The following is a 23,706-nucleotide window of genomic DNA, read 5'->3' as shown; positions in this document are numbered from 1 at the left end:
CTGACTTCTCAAAGCAGTTTTTATCTGGGGATCATCTCACCTCCTTGAAAGGTTCATCTTTCCTCTTTGGCAAGTTAGGATTTCACTTCTGAGGGCTTGCATTTATTCATTTCTCTCAGTGTTAATGTTGGGCTCATCCAAACAGTTCATCTATTCCTTCTGGACATGCGGTATCCCTGAACCAGCTCCATTTCTTTCAAAATTCGTGAGGTAAACACAGAGGACATGGAGGGCAAGGAAAGCTAAAATGTAATGCCATTTATAAGACTTATAATTCTTTTTCAGAGCCCTGACTCAACTGGTGCTTGAAATGTAGAACTAAATCATGGGTTAGGAATATTTTATGAGATCCTTTCAGTCTGGCTTAAAGGTGCTAAGGCCTTAAAACATTTGTTCCTCTTGGTTTGTTAGTTCTAGTCCAATCCTCTTTCTACTTGTTTTTTTGGGAAACAGTTCGTCACATTTGCAAAAACTTCAGCTAATTTTTCATTTGTGAGTTCACTAGGTCAATTCCAAGCACCTATTCAGACTTGTTGATAACCTATCAAAATGACAGTAACTTTCTCTAAAGACAAAACTTCCATCCTTGTTTAGGAGAAACAAGGTAGGCTACTTCCACATGTTTAATTAAAGAATCACAAATTTGCTGTAATACAACTTTGCTACCTCTAAGTGCAGTTCCTGGGTACAGTGCAAAGTTTCATACTACAGAATGAAAAAAGGAAGTTTGTCACATTTAGAGGAATAATATTCAGTTTTCAATTGAGAATAGAGTTCATTTACTTTTAACATAAAGCAATAAACTGTATTTAAAAACTTTTATATTACTAGTTAATTGCTATATATGTGTAGCAAAAAAATCTAGCACACCTCACATACCACGAATGCTGCTATGATTTTAGGACATGTGATCTTCATTTTTAAAAACAACTATCACCCATAGTCCCAGAAAGCATGAAAAATTGCAATATCCATCAGTCACCCTGTCAAAGTCATAAAATCTTTCCTGTCCATTTTTCAAATTTCAAAACATCACAGCAGGTTTGTAATTAACCATAACAGTAATATTTATAATACACAATTTAACTGTAATGACACATATAAGAATTTCTTTATCACAAAGTTGTTCCCCTGAGACATTTGTGTCTTCCTAGCAGTATAGAAAACAGCATTCAAGGGTTGAGCACACTGATAGCAGCACATATCAATTGGAAAAATAACCTATCCAAAACTGTAAATTTCCATCAAAGGATACAATCTGAAAGATACCATAAAGGTATATGTAAAATAACTTGTTATCCCATTTAGTTGTCAAACATGAAGAATTTCATGTTTGGATGGAATTTCATCCAAAGAGTCCAGGTTGACACAGAAGCGTTGAGGTTCCCTTGCTTGGGAGTCCTTCATAGCTGTATCTCTAATGTGCTGAGAAACTGTGTCAGTTCTGATGCCCGTGTATTGTCTCTCCAGTTGATTTCTGTGCTCGTGAATATACACCATAAATAAAGGGAAAAACAATAAAAGTAGGTTTAAAAGTTTTTCCTGCCTTCAGACAGAAGCTGAAGCCATTTCTAAGGGAATCCAGCATATTTGATGTACATGGCTCCTCACCATTCCCAACAAAAGAGAGAAGTAGCAATAAATATATTTTTCAATTCAGCATATCAAAAGGAAGGATGTGGATTCTATACATATTAATACTGATGGAATTCACTAAGCAATATTGTCACCTTCACACATCTTAAATACAAATGGTAATTAATTGATGATATTGCTGGGATTGCACATAATCAACAAGTCCTATGTTAGTTTTTGAACATCAAAATTCATAGTATTTAATAAGTCATAGATGGTATCTCTAGAAAGACCTTAACTCCAATTCAGTTCCATCATTTGGGTAAACTTTATAACAATGTTTCTTAATTAAGTTCTGCTTTAGAATGCCAAAATAGATGTACACATATCACCCAGAACTGCATAGATGTCCACACAAAACTCAGTAGTGTTTGTTTTCCCAGAAAGTTTCTGAAATGCATCTATGAGCTCAGGGTCTAGTGTACATGTCACTATTCTCTGAAGATCTCTAATTAAATATCACATGTCTGGAAGAAGATAAAGTTAACAAACAGTAAGCACATATGCCTGCTGCAGTCACTTCCCTGAGAATGAAATATTCTGCTTTTAAAAAGGAAATGACAGGGGGCTTCCCCTTCCCTGGTGGCGCAGTGGTTGAGAGTCCACCTGCCGATGCAGGGGACACGGGTTCGTGCCCCAGTCCGGGAAGATCCCACATGCCGCAGAGCAGCTGGGCCCGTGAGCCATGGCTGCTGAGCCTGCGCGTCCAGAGCCTGTGCTCCACAACGGGAGAGGCCACAACAGTGCACAACAGTGAGAGGTCCGCGTACTGCAAAAAAAAAAAAAAAAAGGAAATGACAATTTCAAGTACACATATTCAGATAGAGCTTTTCTTTAACAATATTTTTTTAAATTTAATTTTTAAAATTTAGTTTTTTAAATTTTGGCTGCATTGGGCCTTCATTGCTGCACGTGGGCTTTCTCTAGTTGCGGTGAGCAGGGGCTACTCTTCGTTATGATGCACGGGCGTCTCATTGCAGTGGCTTCTCTTGTTGCGGAGCATGGGCTTTAGGAGCGCAGGCTCAGTAGTTGTGAAGCATGGGCTTAGTTGCTCTCGGCATGTGGGATCTTCCCGGACCAGGGATGGAACCCGTGCCCCTGCATTGGCAAGAGGATTCTTAACCACTGCACCACCAGGGAAGTCAAAACAAAATCAACAAGTATTTTGTGTATCAAAAATGATCTGAGAAGGCTGATTCATAATCTGTCCCATACAAATATTCAGCGACTTAGAATTAGATGAAATCACAGGGATTTCATTGCACAACAAAGAATTTAAAAATTATATAAAATAAAGAGAAAAAATTGAAATGCAATCAGGAAAAGAATGAGGCCTATTAAGTAACAACTTTGCACTAGAAGACAGTTTAGATAGTCAAAACAAAATGATCATTGTTTTACTGGGAATGGAAGGGGCTCCTTGTTAACCTCCTTGCTGGGATGTGACCCCCTGCACAAAACGCTTCCCTTACCAGTGCCTAACCTTCCCTTAAAGTCTTGGTCTTGCACTGGGAGAATGTTGATTCAGTGACTGTGGTAGTTTAAGAATATATCATTTTGGCAAAAGAATGCATCTATCAGCTTAGAGCTGTTGATGGGCCTAATGCTGCTGTTGAAAAAGACATTCGTTTGCTTATTTTTGTTAATTCTTACTAACTTCTAGCATAATACCTGCCATTTGTATGGTCTAGAAGAGTTAGTTGGAAACATTTTGCTCCCTTTCTGGTCAATAAGGTATGCATTTAAAATTTTATGCATTATAGCACAGGGAGATCAGCTCGGTGCTTTGTGACCACCTAGAGGGGTGGGATAAGGAAGGGTGGGAGGGAGGGAGACGCAAGAGGGAAGAGATATGGGAACATATGTATATGTATAACTGATTCACTTTGTTATAAAGCAGAAACTAACACACCATTGTAAAGCAATTATATGCCAATAAAGATGTTAAAAAAATTTTATGCATTTAAAAACACCTTCAAATAAGCAATTTCTCTTTTCTTACCAAGGTGTGACCTCTGACTATTATGCTTTTCTACACCATTTGAGAAGAACTTTATAGTTCAAACTTTCACCCTATAGCTTGGTTTGTTTCTAAATACTGGTTTCTATCACAATGAAAATTTGTGCCCCTCTAGGCCTGTGCCTCCTGTACAATAAAGACATGTGTCCATTCCATACATGAAAAGAGATAAAATATAATCATGTAGGTTCAAGTTAAGCTGGAATAGAAATAGAATTTTTCCTGGTTTAAATCAACAATATCATAGCCTTTTGACTTCACATGTAAATTTCACATGTGGATGAATTTGGTTGAAAGCTAAAACAAAATTTTCATTGCTGTATTCTCATCTATTACTTTAAATTACAGTGTGTTTGTAATTATTAATTTGGCTTAAAGACAAGGATTCACTGGTAATTTTCAAAGGAATGGGTTAAAGAGAATAGGATATAGTTTAAGTACTAAACATACTAACTGTAAAAATAGTATGGATTCACATTAAGAGATTTTCCATACTATAGAAAAGATTATTGTGTTTCAACCACTGTACTAAATTTTATTTGATCATACTAAAAATATATCAATGTAAATAAGATAGAACGTAGTGAGAAGTGAATAAAAAGCATAATTTCAGCTTTCAGATTACTAATTATATAGATTTAAAATCTTCTCAAGTAGTTAGAAGTGCAGTCTGATTTGGCAATAATTTCTCGACATTATACCAGTTATAAGAAGCCAGTTGAAGAGATTTTAGCCCAATAAGAACCTAGAGAATTTTCACCATAAATTATCCCCACACAGGAAAGGGACACTCTTTTGGTGCTCTGAGTTCTCTTTTCTAGAGACGTTTCAATGAATAAAGAAGACATTTATATTTTATTATATAACTTATTTTCATTTCAAATTCTCAAGCAATAAAAAATTTAAAAGCAATGTTGGTAATTTCAGTTAGGCGGGACTTGGAATATGGAATATTGCATCTCTTTCATAGACTCTATGACTCTTCAAAGTGCCCTAAAAACACTATGAGTTTGATTAGCAGCAAAGCATTAGCCTAATCAAAACCTCCCTCCTCCCCCTATGCATATATACATATACACAAACTATACATCAATACATTCTTAGCTTAAATATGACAATTTGACTGTTATTCCTAGAGGCTGTGCAAGGTTACAAATACTGTTCAAGACCACTAGTACCCAACTGGTTAAGAGAAAACCAATCCTTTCATTAAAACAAACAAATAAAACTACAAAATAATTCGATCACATATTCTGAATTTCTTTTAAGATTAAAAACATTGAGGGATACAGTGAATCATCCAATATATTACTGTTCTGAGTTCTATAATTTTCTTTATCTAAAACTATCTTTTATACATAGATGCCTTTAAACATAGTTTCAGCAATTCTAAGTAGATTCCTTTGAAAAATATGACAAGTATTTTATTTTTTAACTTGGAGGAAAGTTCTGTAAGGAGTGGGTTTTCTTCTCACAGATGAATTTTGCAGCATTTTCTCCCAGAAGTACGCTGTCATCCTGTATACATGTGTCCTAAGGATGAAGCCTCTTAGCACTGGACCTCCAGAAAGAGGTCCTGCAGGCACCATGGCATGTTGGTCTTTTCTCTTCCACACTCTTTTAGCAGCACCCAATCTTTGGGCATCTTGCCAGTAGTGGTTGAAGTCCAGAACTTGATCTTCACTGGGAAAACCAAGTCCATTCAAAATGCAGCACTTTCATCTTTTGGTTGGGTGATTCTTGGTCCCCCATGGATAGGAGTGATACCTAGAAGATTCAAAAGTGGAAGGAGTTCTCTACAGTCTCAAATATTTTAGTTCACATATTCAGTTTCAAAAGCAGTAGCTCAGGTATATAAATAAATAAATCACAATGAATAAAAAGGTGATTCTAAACATGATGGAATGGGGAGATTTTTAGAAAGTTGACTTTTGCTGAAGTTCAGTGCTAGCATTTTCTTTCTCAAATTATAAACGTAATAGGAACTAATAATCCTACAGTGGAAAAATTAATACCCATCCAAAGTAACCTGTACATTAAATGCCTATTTTAAAGCAATGCAAGTTGATTCAATGTAGATTTCTTTTTCTCTCAACACATATTTCATTGTTACAAAGTAAAATATTAATATGTGCCCCTAAGTATATAAGAATGGTATGCTGGTCATCTATTCACTCACAAAACTCAACAGTTTTACTCTCATTAGAACAGTGATAAAATGAAGGCACGCCAGGCTGTATCCTTCTGGTAAGGAAGCTAAATATTAATGTGTGCAAAATATAGGTAATCATACATCCCTGCAAATGACCACAAATAGAGCCCACCTAGGGCTGGCCCAGTTTGTTTTGACCTTGTTTCATTTTCCTTGCAATCTCAACTCAGTTCTACTTCCCCTTCCCAAATCCCTCACTTAGGTTAGGGCTCCTTGTTGCTGTTTCTATTTTTGTTATCACTTTCTTTAACTAATGCAGTATGTTGTGCCTGAGACATTCTTCCTACCAACTGCCCAAGCAGTCTCACCATTACTTATAACAGTTTTAGGTATCTTCCCCAAAGACAGCTAATAGCTAGATAATGGCCTTATCCTGAGACTCTCCATTTGAGAATAGCATCTCTCTAACCCTAACTAAACATAAACCCTATGATCTAAGCTGAAATGTTCCATGTCTTGGCTTAATGCTTTAGCTGCTGTCTGGATGCTTTGTAGATGTGTGTATAGGTTTGAACTGACAGTCTTAAGCTGTAAGCTTGAGGAATACAGGACTTATGTATGTAATTCCCTTTGCATGGTTATTAATCAAGATCATTTAATAATATTTTGCAATGATGGCTATGATGACAATTAAGATGATGATGATGATTATAAGAACAATAGAAGATCTGACTAGATACTGGTGGAGGAGTTAAAACAATGTTTCTTATTTCAAACCACATTGCTAGGGAAGGTTTTCTCAACTTGTGTTCCAAATAAAAGATGAAAAATCACTGGGTAAACAAGGTCAACAGACTCTTTCCTAAAGTATATCTCAAAGTTTTCAATATAGTCATGTGTGTCAACATTCTCGCAAAATGGAAAAATGTACATTCAGGGTTTCCCAAATATATTTGGTCATGGAACTTTATTTTTCATATAACATCTATTATCATCTTTGATAATATTGGCTATTTACAAAACCTATTTGGGAGAATACACTCTACTGATTCTAAGTACTGATTCTAATTACCTCTACACGTCCTGTGATATTTAGCATCCTCTATCCTTTGAGTATGGAAAAATCATGACTGTCACAGCTGATCTGATTCATATTTGGAATTATGTACACTTTCAGTTTGTGAAGTATTAGGTACTTCTATGTGGAGCCTGACTTACTTCTTGGAAACTAATTGGGAACATCGGTAAACAAGTAATGGCTTTAAGCACAACCAAAGGTTATTTTTACTGGTAAACCGTGAAAACTGTCTCCCCCAATTATATATGCTATCACTGCTATTAGGAGCTGAAAAGGGAGTATCATGGTTATATGGATTTTTTTTTTTTTTTTTGCTGTACGCAGGCCTCTCACTGTTGTGGCCTCTCCCATTGTGGAGCACAGGCTCCGGACGCACAGGCTCAGTGGCCATGGCTCATGGGCCCAGCCGCTCTGCAGCATGTGGGATCTTCCTAGACCAGGGCACGAACCTGCGTCCCCTGCATCGGCAGGAGGACTCCCAACCACTGCGCCACCAGAGAAGCCCCTGGTTATATGGATTTTTAAATGGATGATTCTTTTTTATTTGGAACATTTTAAGAAAATTTGATGTCATTTCCATCATATATTACTTTAACTTGATCGTTTAAATCATATCTTCATATTATATTCACAATTCTGAATATAACTGTAAATAAATTTTCACCTTTGTCATTAGGCCTCTTATTGTCTATTTACCATAAGAAGAAAATCTGCAATTTCTTTTAATACAGGAATATGTCTTTGAAAGTAGAAGTAATGTTTGATTTTTTAAAAACTTAATAATTGTAGAATTGAAAAGGATAACCATAAATTTCAAAATAAGACTGGAATTACTATTTCTAAAAACGGAAAAATAAGAGCTCTTATAAGAGCTTCCCGAAGTTCCTTACACCCCTGTTTTTTCATTATATTTAGCTGATTTTCTGCAAAAATTTGAAGACATCCATTGCCCATGATCCTGAGTCTCTGAGAAAATGTGATTAAAAAAATGATAAGCATGACTTTTGCCCCACTACAAGCCAATGGCACTTGAAATAATAAGTTGCTGAGAGTCAAGAACAGAGACATTCATACTATCCATGGAAGGCTGGATGTACTCAGATCAAGAGGAAAAAATGAAAATTCAAAATCCCTCCAGGGATGGGGGGAGAAGAGTTATTATGGAGATGGTTATTTCTATTAACAATATACCTTTGGAAAATGAGAATTACTCATCATTTCTCTGCAGTTACAAACCACAACAGGACTATATGTACATAGATAGTATTTTGGAAATATATTATCAAGCCAAAAGAGCAAGCAGCTGAATAATCTTATCTGTGATTCATAAGAACAACTCATTGAAACAGGGAAAAAAAAGGCTAACCTAACCTCAAAAAAGATTCTAATTTCTATATAATGACCTTAATAGAATGTTCTTGAGAACTCTTTCTCTTTCCATGGCTAACAGATATCTTTGGGGAAGACTTCTAGAATAATTTAAATAGTGGTCAAACAGATAGCTTCATTAGCTAGACAGGAAGGTTATTCCTCCAGGTAGAAAAGGCCACTTAGGGAAAACAAACTCCACTGGACTATGTCTCCTAAGGCAACTTTGGCCATATAGGATGTGTAAGTGGTTACTCATGGTCAATTTGATGCTTCTGTTATGAGTGGGCTCCTTGGAAAAGTCAAGACAGCTCATGTATAGCAGACACTATCAGCGCCCATATCCCCTCTTTCAAAGCACTTCAAAGCAGGCTGGCCTGATTCCCTACGGCCAGCACCTGCGTTTCTTTTCCTGAGGATATCTCTGGTCTCCAGAATCTGCTTTGTCCACCCTTACAGAAGGCCAGAAATGCCAGGGAACTAACGTCCTCTGGGGAAAAAGGCCTCAAACGATGACTAATGGAAATTAGAGATAAATACCATCCCAGCTCCCTCAGTCCATAAGTGGGAGAATTGAGGTACATGTTCTCCACTGGCGCTCAGATTTCCACAATGGGATCAAGCTCCAACCACCACAATAGTAACTTACTTGAAAATGAAATCTTTATTGAATTATTTCTTCAATCCCTTACCAGAGTTTCTTGGGATTGCCTCTCAAACTAATTGTACTCAAATCTTTGTGCCCTAAACTGTGCCCAACAGTAAAATTGCAGGAATCCATAACTGAATGAAATTGATATAAAATAGAGTATATTTTTAGATCACCAATAATGATTATTTTAGAAGATAACACAGCCCCAGTAAACTGCAATTTCTTATTTAGGGTAAGCAAATGGGAACACATAACAACAAATCCCTTTCCCACAAACATATCTTAAATTCACCAGAAGTGATTCTTTGTTTAGTTGCACGTTCCCCCTTGCATTCTATACAAATAATTGCTAGATTTTAGTCATGGACATTTGAGTTTTGGCTCTTCCAATACGGGACAAACATGCTTAATTTAAAAAAAATATGTAGAAATAAATTTCCATTTCATTATGTAGGAGTAAATTATTACTAAGTGATCACCCTTTCTTTTTCAACCAAGAATACAGCAGCTGCATCCATATAAAAGATGGTCAACATACATTCTACTCACAGTTGTATCAAGTCTAAGCCAAGATATTTTACAAAAGTGTTTAAAATAGAAGGTCGGGGAAAACCTCTAGAATCAAGGATAGAGAAATTAGATCTAATATCCAATGGTCTAAATTGAATTTTCACATTTCTAGATCTCACCTGTTAGAAGTAAAATTGTAATAACCACTTTCCTCTAGGACTTCTTCAATCACAATCTAAAGTTAAAAAAAATCAGGTTAGTATTGAATTAAAAGCAACAAAATAAAATCATTCAGAGGCACCGCAAAAACCTCACCTGCATCTGTTCATATGTTATCCCCTGCTCCAAATCAAAGCTGGAGGGTAGACCTGAAATAGATAAATTATAAAAAGTCTGACATTTGGTTCATGTTTTCTTAGATTTTATTGGCAATTATGACTCACATGCAGTGAAAAGAGGTCAGTTTCTTAGTGATGAAGATGAGTACTCACAAACACATTCCAAATTATCTTGGCTTTTGGGGTGGCCATCACAAAATAATACACAAGATTTATGTGCATTGCTCATGGTATAAATTGGCCAATTAAGTTAGGGGTGTGTGTGTGTGTGTGTGTGTGTGTGTGTGTGTGTAAGGATAGGTGAGGAGTGGTTCTAAACACAAACTTCCTGATAGGCAAAGAAAAGATTAAGAAACTATTCCTAATCCACAAGGCAAAAAGAGTAGATATGTGCTAGAAAAAAAAACAAATTCTTAGAGGAAGGCAGAAATAGCCAGAGGAGGACAACAAAGGTCTGACCCTTGGCTATGGCTGCCAGGAGGGAATAAAATACATTTAAAATCAGAAGACAGTAATTCTTTTGAGGTTTGGTCTGAGTATGGTATACCAGCACATTAACCAACCCCAGCACCACCCAAAGCAATGTTGACCAGTTTCCACTCAGGTCAATCAACACTTATCACATGGAGGCCCAGGAGCTCCCCTGCCACTTACTTAGGAGAGAGAAAAGAGAATGGGTTGAAGGTTAAGAGGACGCACAAGGATGTGAGTGCTGGCAGCTTGTTTTTCAAGCCCAGCTTAAAGGTGTTGCCCAAAGTGCTCCCTGGTTCTGCTGTCTTTGTTTCTGTCCAGGCTGCCATGACTAGGGACACACCTGGTCTACTCTGGGTAGGGGCATCCAGCTTCTGGAAGAGCCTGTCAACTCCCTCTCAGGCCGCTGAGAGACTTCCACCAGAGTTCTTCACTCAGCAGGGCTGCTGTGGTAAGAAGTCTGGCCTGTGACTGACTTACCTGCCCAGGGGGATGCAAATGACTTTACTTCACTTAGTATGATAATATCTAGATCCATACATGTTGCTGCATATGGCAAGATTTTATTCTTTTTTATGGCTAATATTCAATTATATATATATATATATACCACATCGTACTAAGTGAAGTAAGTCAGAAAGACAAATATTATATGATATCACTTATCTGTGGAATCTAAAAAATAATACAAATGAACTTATTTACAAAACAGAAACAGACTCACAAACATAGAAAACAAACCTATGGTTACCAAAGGGGAAAGCGGGGGGGGAGGGATAAATTAGGCATATGGGATTAACAGATGCACTCTACTATATATAAAATATATAAACAATAATGATTTACTGTATAGCACTGGGAACTATATTTAATATTTTTAATAACCTATAAAGGAAAAGGATCTGAAAAAGAATATATATATATATATATATCTGGATCACTTTTCTGTACACCTGAAAATAACATAATATTATAAATCAACTATAGTTCAATTAAAAATAAATAAAAGCAAATGACTTTAGATAACAATTTATCTCGATCTTACAGATTTCTCAGGGATGATTTTAAATGAAGTTCTGTCTACCCAGTTTAGCTGTATCCTAGGAGTCCAAGACTTAGGGAAAGTTTGATAATTAGTACATGAAGTGATTTGCCTAAATTAGGCAACTTCAAAAGCACAGCAGAATTAGGCTTTTTTTTTTGGTCTGAGTAGATGGCAAGTTTTCATTCAACAGTAGAAGTTTCACATCTTTCTGCCCCACTGAGAGATATAACTATAGTTTACAGGGATTCCGAAATTATTTAGGAATTCTGTAACCTCAGAGTAGCTTAAAGATCTCTTCTGAGGTCAAAAATATCACAAGAAAAATTACATTATGCTGAGTCCCTACTACTGGCTAAGTACTTTTTATATATTTACACTGATCATTGCTATAATCCTAAGATGGTTACCATTTTTGTTCCCATTTTACAGGCAAGAAAACTGGGGTTCAGTGAGGTCAAATAATTTGCTCAAGATCAGCTACTAAGTGGTTCAGCTGAGATTTGAATCTAGGCATCCTGGTTTACAGAATACATACCTTTAATCCCTATGTTATATTGCCTCCCTATGAGAAATTTTTTCAAAAAAAAAATATTATGTCTGATGTGGATTCTTCAGGTAAGTGTCAAATTTTCTGTTTTATTCAAGCTCTTCATTTCTGCTTTTTATCCCCCTGGATGTTTTTGGGCATTTGATTTCCCATCATCAGATAAGAAGAAGTAAAAGGAAATACAATTTACCCACACAGATTCTGTTTGCTTATGGTATTAATAAATGATCAAGGAAGGTGTCACAAGTGTGTAAAATAAATCTCAGGGAATTTCTAAATTCCTACTGTATGTCCTTCCAACTGTCACCACAGATAATCAAAATAAACTCTATTTTCATTTTAAATTGAAGATAATCTTTTAAGGATAGCTGCTGATCCAAACAATCTATTTCTTTGTGAAAGCCAGATTTCCTGTGTTGAAGATCATTACCTGTTGGGTTATTTGGGGATAGGCTGTTTCGACCTGATGAATGATGCAATAAATGGTAATCTGCTGTGAAAAAGTTGGGCTCAATTGGTTCTGGAGATCCCTGAGATAACTGAAACAGAAAAAGCAAAACTGCATCTTATTTTGCATTCAGAATCAAATGACATGAGACCTCTGTGTGCGTCTCTGCCCAGAAAAATTAGTGCTCTTCTATTGTCAATCCCTTGTATACAGATAAAGACCAATCTTCTTCCTTTAAAAAAAAAAGATAAATTAGATACAGGCAAATTACAGTGAAAGCAAGTAGATAATTCCTGGTCACATGAAAATAAAAAAAATACTATATAGCTTTATGAGAACAAAATAAAACTGGATAGAAAAATAATGGCATGGGCCTGAGATATCAAAATGTTATTTTTGTCAGGTGTGGGAGGAATGAACTCCAATCATTCAACAAAACATAATTTTTAGCCCAAATCATTCTTGTTTGACCAAGGCAAACACATTTCTTTATACATTTTTCTAAATTACTTTTTTTTTTTTTTTTTGGCGGTACGCGGGCCTCTCACTGTTGTGACCTCTCCCGTTGTGGAGCACAGGCTCCGGACGTGCAGGCTCAGCAGCCATGGCTCATGGACCCAGCCGCTCCGCGGCATGTAGGATCTTCCCGGACCAGGGCACAAACCCATGTCCCCTGCACCGGCAGGCGGACTCGCAACCACTGCGCCACCAGGGAAGCCCCTAAATTACTATTAATTAATTTTAATCTCCAAACATTAACTCCCAACACTGTAAAGGAAAGAGTAATTCACTAAATGCCAGAACTTATTAAAGTTCCAATTGTTTAATGCCGTTCTATAATGATGAATTTTTTAAATGAAACTTTCAAAATCCTTTCACCTTTAATTCCAACTAACACTTGAGCTGGCCAAGTTTTTGTGCCTGTGTAAAACAATATACTTTTAAAATGTCGATACATATTAATAAACAAAAGGCACAATTTAGACTATTCGATAGTAGCTACCTTGGATTCACAAACTCTATTCATGAATTAAAATATATCATAGTTCAATCATTTGAGCAAATTGTTTGGCAGTTCACAAATATGCCCACCCTTTAAGCCAACAATCCCACTCTTGGATATACACGCACAAGAGAAATGAGTACTTCTGTTCATCAAAAGACATGTACAAGAATGTTTGTAGCACATTTATTCGTAATAATCAAAAACTGGAAAACCCCCAAATGCCCACAGGATAGATAAATATATTGTGGTGTGCTTATCCAATGGAATTTTGCCAAACATGAAAAAGAACACACTATGGATATACACAGCAAGATGGATGAGTGTTGAGCAAAAGAAGCCAGACACAAAAGGATACACAATGTATAACTTCATTTACACATATTTTCACAACTGAGAAAAGCTAACCAATGGTGACAAAGATCAGGACAATGATTACATTGTAACAGGTAGTAGAGTTTGACCAGGAAAAGGCAGGCAGGAGCCTTCTTCTGGGCTGGAAGTGTTTTCTATATATCGATGTGGGTGGTGGTCACATGGGTGAATATATATGTAAAAGTTCATGGAGCTGTATATGTACTTCACTGTATACATTATGCATTTTATACATTAATATAAACATTTTATATTAGCAATTGATAATCATTCCATCAATATGCTTTGGATACTATAAATAAAAATCATTTTTGAGTTTTCCAGTCTTCATATTGCCAACGAATGCTACACATTAGAAAAAAGATATGAATCATCCTTTTATATTCTTGAAAATTTATTTTCCTTACTTTAGTGACAACTGATAAAATTAATAACCCATCTGTAAAATGACAAGATTGTAAGACTGTAATAGTGTAATGCAGGAAGATTTTATTCACTTAATAACTTTCTCATCAGTGCTATTAGGAGGCAATGCAGATAGCCTTAAGCATTCTGTAGTTCTAATATCTAAGGTAGTAGATTATTCCAACTGAACTTCTTAATATGTCTTGTAATGCTGAAAATGATTTCCTGGTATTACCTTCCAAGTGACTTCAGATGGATTTTTTTTTCATATGGTTGAGCATAGGAGTAATTTGGCTGCCTGAAATGTTCATCCCAATTATTTCTTAGAAAGCTTATTTAAGTCAACTTAATTATTAAGTGAACACCTTGGAATCCTAAAGATTTCACAGACTGGAAGATGCACAGTACCATATGTGAATTGTTACATGGAGAGGTCAAAAGAGTCATTTTAAGATGACAGGACAAGTTCTTTTCATTGATTCAAACCTTGAAGAGAGGAGTGTTTGATGTTTCCAGAGCCTGTGTCACACTAGCAATCTTCTAGTCTAAGAACTGTGAATTCTCAGAGGGATGGGACCATGGAAGAAGCCAAGGACTAAAATCTTTAGTCTTGTGTTTGAGACCCAGATACATTTATTTTTATCCTAGGAAATTTCCAGAACTTTGTTTTGCAGTTCAGTTTTTTGATGTATACTATATTCTTTCAGCAAATCTTTTTTGCCCCTTAGTATGTGACCTGAGCAGGTTTTGTAAATCAGAAATGTAAACCTTTCAATCCACATACACTGATGATCTGCCTAGCTTATTAGCACCATGCTGGGCACCATGGAGGACACAGAAATGATCTGGCCTCCATGAGACTAGCAAATTGACTGGAAAAATAGGCTAATGTATATAAAACAAGAGGGCAATGCATTAAATAATGAAGTGTGAAATGAGACGGTGAGATCTAAGCTTACACAAAAAAGGATGCTTCATGAAGATCAGCATGGTTTTCAGAAGCTCTGTAGAAGAAACACTAGAGCTGAAACTCAAAGGCTGGAATTGGGTGGGATGCAAGGAAGTCAAGTGAACATTCCAGGTGAGAGGAACTTGAGGGCAAAGGCTGGGTATTGCATATTAATGGCAAAGTGATAAAGGGCTATGACATTAGTCCATGTTATGGAGGCTTGGGGATTTAGGTTGAAGAGAGGAACACAAGTGTTATTCATTAATTCAGGGGGTATTTTTTATTCAAAAACATTTTTTAACTTAAAATTTTAAAAAATTTAAATATTTTTTAGCCACACTACACGGCATGTGGGATCTTAGCTCCCTGACCAGGGATCAAACCCATGCCCCTGCATTGGAAGCACAGAGTCTTAACCACTGGACCACCAGGGAAGTTCCCAGGGAGTATTCTTTTTTAAAAAACAGCAGGTTCTTTTTAGTTATCCATTTTATACATATTAGTGTATATATGTCAATCCCAATGTCCCAATTCATCACAAAACACCCCCCCCACGTTCCCCCTTGGTGTCCATACTTTTCTTCTTTACATCTGTGTCTCAATTTCTGCCCTGTAAACCAGTTCATCTGTACCGTTTTTCTAAGTTCCACATATATGCATGAACATACGATATTTGTTTTTCTTTTTCTGACTTACTTCACTCTGTATGACAGTCTCTAGATCCATCCACGTCTCTACAAATGACTCAGTTTCATTCCTTTTTATGGCTGAGGAATATTCCATTGTATATATGTACCACATCTTCTTTATCCATTCGTCTGTGGATGGGAATTTAGGTTGCTTCCATGTCTTGGCTATTGTAAATAGTGCTGCAATGAATATTGGGGTGTATGTATCTTTTTGAATTATAGTTTTCTCTGGGTATATGCCCAGTAGTGGGATTGCTGTGTCATATGGTACTTCTATTTTTAGTTTCTTAAGGAACTTCCATACTGTTCTCCATAGTGGCTGTATCAATTTACATTCCCACCAACAGTGCAAGAGGATCCTTTTTCTCCACACCCTCTCCAGCATTTGTTGTTTGTAGATTTTCTGATGATGCCCATTCTAACTGGTGTGAGGTGATACCTCATTGTAGTTTTGATTTGCATTTCTCTAATAATTAGTGATGTTGAGCAGCTTTTTATGTGCCTTTTGGCATCTGTATGTCTTCTTTGGAGAAATGTCTATTTAGGTCTTCTGCCCATTTTTGGATTGGGTTGTCTGTTTCTTTAATATCGAGCTGCATGAGCTGTTTATATATTTTGGAGATTAATCCTTTGTCAGTTGATTCATTTGCAAATATTTTCTCCCATTCTGAGGGTTGTCTTTTCATCTTGTTTGTAGTTTCCTTTGCTTTGCAAAAGCTTTGAAGTTTCATTAGGTCCCATTTGTTTATTTTTGTTTTTATCTCCATTACTCTACAAGGTGGATCAAAAGAGATCTTGCTCTGACTTATGTCAAAGCGTGTTCTTCCTATATTTTCCTCTAAGAGTTTTATAGTGTCCGGTCTTACATTTAGGTCTTTAATCCATTTTGAGTTTATTTTTGTGTATGGTGTTAGGCAGTGTTCTAATTTCATTCTTTTACATGTAGCTTCCCAGTTTTCCCAGCACCACTTATTGAAGAGGCTGTCTTTTCTCCACTGTATATTCTTGCCTCCTTTAACAAAGACAAGGTGACCATAGGTGCGAGGGTTTATCTCTAGGCTGTGTATCCTGTTCCATTGATCTATATTTCTGTTTTTGTGCCAATACCATAGTGTCTTGCTTACTGTAGCTTTGTAGTATACCCTGAAGTCAAGGAGCCTGATTCTTCCAGCTCCATTTTTCTTTCTGAAAATTGTTTTGGCTATTCAGGGTGTTTTGTGATTCCACACAAATTGTGAACTTTTTTGTTCTAGTTTTGTGAAAAAGGCCATTGGTATTTTGACAGGGATTGCATTGAATCTGTAATATGCCTTGGGTGGTAGAGTCATTTTCGCAATGTTGATTCTTCCAATCCAAGAACGTGGTATATCTCTCCATCTTAAATTTCTTTCAGCAGTGTCTTATAGTTTTCTGCATACAGGTCTTTTGTCTCCCTAGGTAGGTTTATTCCTAGGTATTTTATTCTTTTTCTTGCAATGGTAAATGGGAATGTTTCCTTAATTTCTCTTTCAGATTTTTCATCATTAGTGTGTAGGAATGCGAGAGATTTCTGTACATTAATTTTGTACCCTGCAACTTTACCAAATTCATTGATTAGCTCTAGCAGTTTTCTGGTGGCATCTTTAGGATTCTCCATGTATAGTATCATGTCATCTGCAAACAGTGACAGCTTTACTTCTTTTCCAATTTGGATTCCTTTTATTTCCTTTTCTTCTCTGATTGCCATGGCTAGGACTTCCAAACCTATGTTGAATAATAGTGGTGAGAGTGGACATCCTTGTCTTGTTCCTGCTCTTAGAGGAAATGCTTTCAGTTTTTCACCATTGAGAATGATGTTTGCTGTGGGTTTGTCATACATGGACTTTATTATGTTGAGGTAGGCTCCCTCTATGCCCACTTTCCAAGAGTTTTTATCATAAATGGGTGCTGAATAATGGCAAAGGCTTTTTCTGTATCTATTGAGATGATCATATCGTTTTTCTTCTTCAATTTGTTGATATGGTGTATCACATTGATTTGTGTATATTGAAGAATCCTTGCAACCCTGGGATAAAAGCCACTTGATCAAGGTGTATGATCCTTTTAATGTGTTGTTGGATTCTGTTTGCTAGAATATTGTTGAGGATTTTTGCATCTATATTCATTAGTGATATTGGTCTGTAATTTTCTTTTTTTGTAGTATCTTTGCCTGGTTGTGGTATGAGGGTGATGGTGGCCTCATAAAATGAGTTTGGGAGTGTTCCTTCGTCTGCAATTTTTGGAAAAGTTTGAGAAGGATGGGTGTTAGTTCTTTTCTAAATGCTTGATAGAATTCACCTGTGAAGCCTGGTCCTGGACTTTTGTTTGTTGGAAGATTTTTAATCACAGTTTCAAGTTCATTACTTGTGATTGGTCTGTTCATATTTTCTGTTTCTTCCTGGCTCAGTCTTGGAAGGTTATACCTAAGAATTTGTCCATTTCTTCCAGGTTGTCCCTTTTATTGGCATAGAATTGCTTGTAGTTGTTTCTTAGGATGCTTTGTAATTCTGCAGTGTCTGTTGTAACTTCTTTTTCATTTCTAATTTTATTGATTTGAGGCCTCTCCCTCTTTTTCTTGATGAGTCTGGCTAATGGTTTATCAATTTTATCTTCTCAAAGAACCAGCTTTTAGTTTTGTTGATTTCTATTTCATTTATTCCTGCTCTGTTCTTTATGATCTCTTTCCTTCTACTAAGTTTGGGTTTTGTTTGTTCTTTCTCTAGTTCCTTTAGGTGTAAAGTTAGGTTGTTTATTTGAGTTATTTGTTGTTTCTTGAGGTAGGCTTGTATTGCTATAAACTTCCCTCTTAGAACTGCTTTTGCTGCATCCCATTGGTTTTGGATCATTGTGTTTTCGTTGCCATTTTTCTCTAGGTATGTTTTGATTTCCTCTTTGATATCTTCAGTAATCTCTTGGTTATTTAGTAACATATTGTTTAGCCTCCATGTGTTTGTATTTTTTACGTTTTTCTCCCTGTAGCTGATTTCTAATCTCATAGTGCTGTCGTCAGAAAAGATGCTTGACATGATTTTAATTTTCTTAAATTTACTGAGGCTTGATTTGTGACCCAAGGTGTGATCTATCCTGGAGAATGGTCCACGTGCACTTGAGGAAAAAGTGTAATCTGTTTTTTAATGGAATGTCCTATAAATATCAATTAAATCTATCTGGTCTATTGTGTAATTTAAAACTTGTGTTTCCTTATTTTTATTTTTTTGTGGTACACGGGCCTCTCACTGTTGTGGCTTCTCCCATTGCGGAGCACAGGCTCTGGATGCACAGGCTCAGTGGCCATGGCTCACAGGCCCAGCCACTCCATGGCATGTGGGATCTTCCCGGACCAGGGCACAAACCTGCATCCCCTGCATCGGCAGGTGGTCTCTCAACCACGGCATCACCAGGAAAGCTTGTGTTTCCTTATTAATTTTCTGTTTGGATGATCTGTGCATTGGTGTAAGTGAGGTGTTAAAGTCCACCACTATTATTGTGTTACTATCGATTTCCTCTTTTATAGCTGTTAGCAGTTGCCTTATGTATTGAGGTGCTCCACTGTTGGGTGCATATATATTTATAATTGGTATATCTTCTTGGATTGATCCCTTGATCATTATGTAGTGTCCTTCCTTGTCTCTTGTAACATTCATTATTTTAAAGTCTATTTTATCTGATATGAGTATTGCTACTCCAGCTTTCTTTTGATTTCCATTTGCATGAAATATCTTTTTCCACCCCCTCACTTTCAGTCTGTATGTATCCCTATGTCTGAAGTGGGTCTCCTGTAGACAGCATATATATGGGTCTTGTTTTCGTACCCATTCAGCGAGCCTGTGTCTTTTCGTTGGAGCCTGTAATCTGTTCACATTTAAGGTAATTATCTATATGTATGTTCCTATTATCATTTTTTGTTTGTTTTGCAGTATGCGGGCCTCTCACTGTTGTGGCCTCTCCCATTGTGGAGCACAGGCTCCAGACGCGCAGGCTCAGTGGCCATGGCTCACGGGCCCAGCCACTCCGCGGCATGTGGGATCTTCCTGGACCAGGGCATGAACCTGTGTCCCCTGCATCAGCAGGTGGACTCTCAACAACTGCACCACCAGAGAAGCCCCCTATTACCATTTTGTTCATTGGTTTGGGTTTGTTTTTGTAGGTCCTTTTCTTCTCTGTGTTTCCCACTTAGAGAATTTCCTTTAGCATTTGTTGTAGAGCTGGTTTGGTGGTGCTGAATTCTCTTAGCTTTTGCTTGTCTGTAAAGCTTTTGTTTTCTCCATTGAATCTGAATGAGATCCTTGCCAGGTAGAGTAATCTTAGTTGTATGTTCTTCCTTTTCATCACTTTAAAATGTCATGCCACTCCCTTCTGGCTTGTAGAGTTTCTGCTGAGAAATCAGCTGTTAACCTTATGGGAGTTCCCTTTTATGTTATTTGTCATTTTTCCCTTGCTGCTTTCAATAATTTTTCTGTGTCTTAAATTTTTTCCAATTTGATTACTATGTGTCTCAGTGTGTTTCTCCCTTGGGTTATCCTGTATGGGACTCTCTTCACTCCCTGGACTTGGGTGGCTATTTCTTTACCCATGTTAGGGAAGTTTTTGACTATAATCTCTTCAAAGATTTCCTCGGGTCCTTTCTCTCTCTCTTCTCCTTCTGGAACCCATATAATGCAAATGTTGTGTTGTGTGCATTTAAAGTTGTCCCAGAGGTCCCTTAGGCTGTCTTCATTTCTTTTCATTCTTTTTTTGTTTATTCTGTTCTGCAGCAGTGAATTCCAACATTCTGTCTTCCAGGTCACTTATCCATTCTTCTGCCTCAGTTATTCTGCTATTGATTCCTTCTAGTGTAGTTTTCATTTCAGTTATTGTATTGTTCATCTCTGTTTGTTCTTTAATTCTTCTTGGTCATTGTCAAACACTTCTTGCATCTTCTCGATCTTTGCCTCCATCCTTTTCCCGAGGTCCTGGATCATCTTCACTATCATTATTCTGAATTCTTTTTCTGGAAGGTTGCCTATCTCTACTTCATTTAGTTGTTTTTCTGGGGTTTTACCTTGTTCCTGCATCTGGTACATAGCCTTCTGCCTTTTCATCTTGTCTCTCTTTCTGTGAATGTGGTTTTTGTTCTACAGGCTGTAGGATTGTAGTTCTTCTTGCTTCTGCTCTCTGTCTCTGGTGGATGAGGCTATCTTTGAGGCTTCAGCAAGTTTCCTGAGGGAGGGACTGGTGGTGGGTAGAGCTGGCTGTTGCTCTGGTGGACAGAGTTCAGTAAAACTTTATTGAGAAGGGGATGCTTCTCTGCTGATGGGTGGGGCTGGGTTCCCTCCCTGTTAGTTGTTTGGCCTGAGGTGACCCAACACTGGAGCCTACCTGGGCTCTTTGGTGGGGCTAATGGCAGACTCTGGGAGGGTTCATGCCAAGGAGTACTTCCCAGAACTTCTGCCACCATTGTCCTTGTCTTCACAGTGAGACACAGCCACCTCCTGCCTCTGCAGGAGACCCTCCAACACTAGCAGGTAGGTCTGTTCAGTCTCCTATGGGGTCACTGCCCCTTCCCCTGGGTCTCAATGTGCACACTACTTTGTTTGTGTCCTCCAAGAGTGGAGTCTCTGTTTCCCCCAGTCCTGTTGAAGTCCTGCAATCAAATCCCACTAGGCTTCAAATTCTGATTCTCTAGGAATTCTTCCTCCCATTGCAGAGCTCCCAGGTTGGGAAGCCTGACATGGGCCTCAGAACCTTTACTCCAGTGGGTGGATTTCTGTAGTATAAGTGTTCTCCAGTTTGTGAGTCACCCACCCAGCAGTTATGGGATTTGATTTTATTATGATTGTGCCCCTCCTACCATCTCACTGTGGCTTCTCCTCTGTCTTTGGATGAGGCATATCTTTTTTGGTGAGTTCCAGTGTCTTCCTGTCAATGACTGTTCAGTACTTAGCTGTGATTTCAGTGCTCTCTCAAGAGGGAGTGAGAGCACATTTTTCTACTCCACCATCTTGAACTGCAGCTCCCTGGGAGTATTTTAAAAATCAACTACTGTGTGCCATGCACAGATCCAAACAATGAAAACAATCAATGGTAGCTAAATATTGTATTCTTGGAGCTTACTGTCTAATTAGGGAGAATTATGTCTGTGAAATATCCACTTGTATATTTGCAAAATTGTAAATATGCTGAAAGCATTGAAGGCAAGGCCTGTGGTTCTAAGAGGTAACAGACAGATTTAACTTAGGGAAGGCTTTCCTGAGAAAATGATGCTTATGTTGAGAGCCAAAATAAAGGGTCAGAGTGAGTAAAGGATGGAGTGGGAAGAACATTATAGGCAGAGGAAAGAGCATGTGCAGACTTGGGAGGAAGCAGCATGGTAGATGGGCACTGTAGTCAGTGTGGAGACAGCAAAGGGCAAGAGTGGTATGAGGTGAGGGTGGAGAGAGAGGCAGGGCTTGGACCAAACAGGACTGTGAACACCATTGGTGGGGATTTTGGCATTTTATACTAAGAGCCCCTGGACAATGTTCTGTGGTGTGTGTGTGTGTGTGTGTGTGTGTGTGTGTGTGTGACATGATCAGATTTCTGTTTTGAAGAGATCACTCTGGAAGCAATATATGTAACAATTTGGGTGGGGCTGGGACTTCAGGGTGAACACAGGCAGATCATGAGGAGGCTCCTGCAAATAACGGAGGCCTAGGCAGTGGGACTTGGAGTTAGATGGTGAGGCAGGAAACTGGACATAAGTGTTTAGGAACACTGGAAAAAGTCTGGCAAAATGAATTGGAGAACAAGTAGATCAGCAAGAAGTGTGACACTAGTGCAAGAGAGGGGTGCTAAGAGCTTGGACTAGGTGGAAACCAAAAGGAAGGAATAGCTATGGAAGACCAAATATTCCCACTTAATAACAATGATAGCACCTATGCCATTGATTGAGTACTTACTACATTCTAGATACATTTGATATTCTATTTTGTTCTTACAACTACTTTGTAAGGTAGGCATTACCCCCATTTTACAGATGAGGAATCTGAGAAGTAAAGTAATTTGCTCAAGGAGCATAGCTAGTAAGTGGTAGAACCAGGGCTAGAACCCAGGGCTATAACATCAAAGGCCAACCAAAACCACCTACACTATGAATATTCCCCAGGTGTTAATGACTTAGGAGATGCAAGAGATAAAGTGGAGCAGTTGAAAGTGACCACAAGGTTTAAAGACTGAGCAGAATGATAATGGATGCTTCCAATGATATTCGATGTGGACAAAGGAAGGAAGCGGGTGCTGAGTTCAATTCTGGACATACCAGATGACAAAGTAAATGTTCATCCAGTAGGTGGAAATATGCGTGATACAACAGAATCTTTCAAAGCAGTGGCCTCTCAGGCTGGCTGAAACTGTGAGGTGGCTCAGCAGTCCCAGACCGGCACTGTGGGGTCCTCTCTTGGTTCATGAGCTAAGAGGTGTACCTCCCATCTTTGGCATGTATGTTCTGTTTGGAAGAATGTGTAAGAAAATTCCTTCTGAACTGACATAAAAGGGCTCTTCTGGGGACTCCAATCGAGATGGTGGAATAGGAAGTGGATCTCACCTCCTCCCACAAATACGTCAAAAATACATCTATATGTAGAACAACTCTCACAGAATACCTACTGAATGCTGACAGAAGGTCTCAGACAGCCAAAATTGCAAGAGAGATCACCACATAACCAAGTAGGACAAAAGAAAAAAATAAAGGAAGTGAGACAGGACCGGCACCCCTGGGAGGGAGCTGTGAAAGAGGAAAGGTTCCCTCACCCTGGGAAACCCCTTCACCAGTGGGGAGATCACTCAGGACAGAAAGGGAGCTTCAGAAGCTCAGAAGAGAGAGTAGCAGCTGGCTTGAAACAGGCAGAACAGCAAGAGATCAGCACAGAGGGTCTGCACCTCCTCCCTGCACTACCCAGCCTGAGACGTGCATCTGCTGCTGTGGGCAGGGGCTGGGTGCTGAATCTCGGGATTCAGAACACAGACACAGGGAGAGGACTGGGGCT

The 23,706-nt window shown here is 38.0% G+C and overlaps 1 protein-coding gene across 5 annotated transcripts in view; it reads right to left on the bottom strand.

Annotated features, from left to right (window-relative positions):
* Positions 1-5,373: 5,373 nt before the first annotated feature.
* The window catches only part of NEK10 (NIMA related kinase 10), a 282,983-nt gene continuing 264,650 nt past the window's right edge, over positions 5,374-23,706 (bottom strand). For all 5 annotated transcript variants that reach the window (XM_065884790.1, XM_065884787.1, XM_065884788.1 and 2 more), the window contains 4 exons: positions 12,247-12,355; positions 9,731-9,783; positions 9,595-9,650; positions 5,374-5,422 (listed from right to left, as the gene is read on the bottom strand). In XM_065884790.1, coding sequence (XP_065740862.1) covers positions 5,374-5,422; positions 9,595-9,650; positions 9,731-9,783; positions 12,247-12,355 — 267 coding nt within the window. The remainder of the gene's footprint in view (positions 5,423-9,594; positions 9,651-9,730; positions 9,784-12,246; positions 12,356-23,706) is intronic.

The sequence above is a fragment of the Phocoena phocoena genome, chromosome 10, assembly GCF_963924675.1.
Source record: "Phocoena phocoena chromosome 10, mPhoPho1.1, whole genome shotgun sequence".
Classification (NCBI taxonomy): domain Eukaryota; kingdom Metazoa; phylum Chordata; class Mammalia; order Artiodactyla; family Phocoenidae; genus Phocoena; species Phocoena phocoena.
This window is presented reverse-complemented; position numbering and strand designations above follow the sequence as displayed.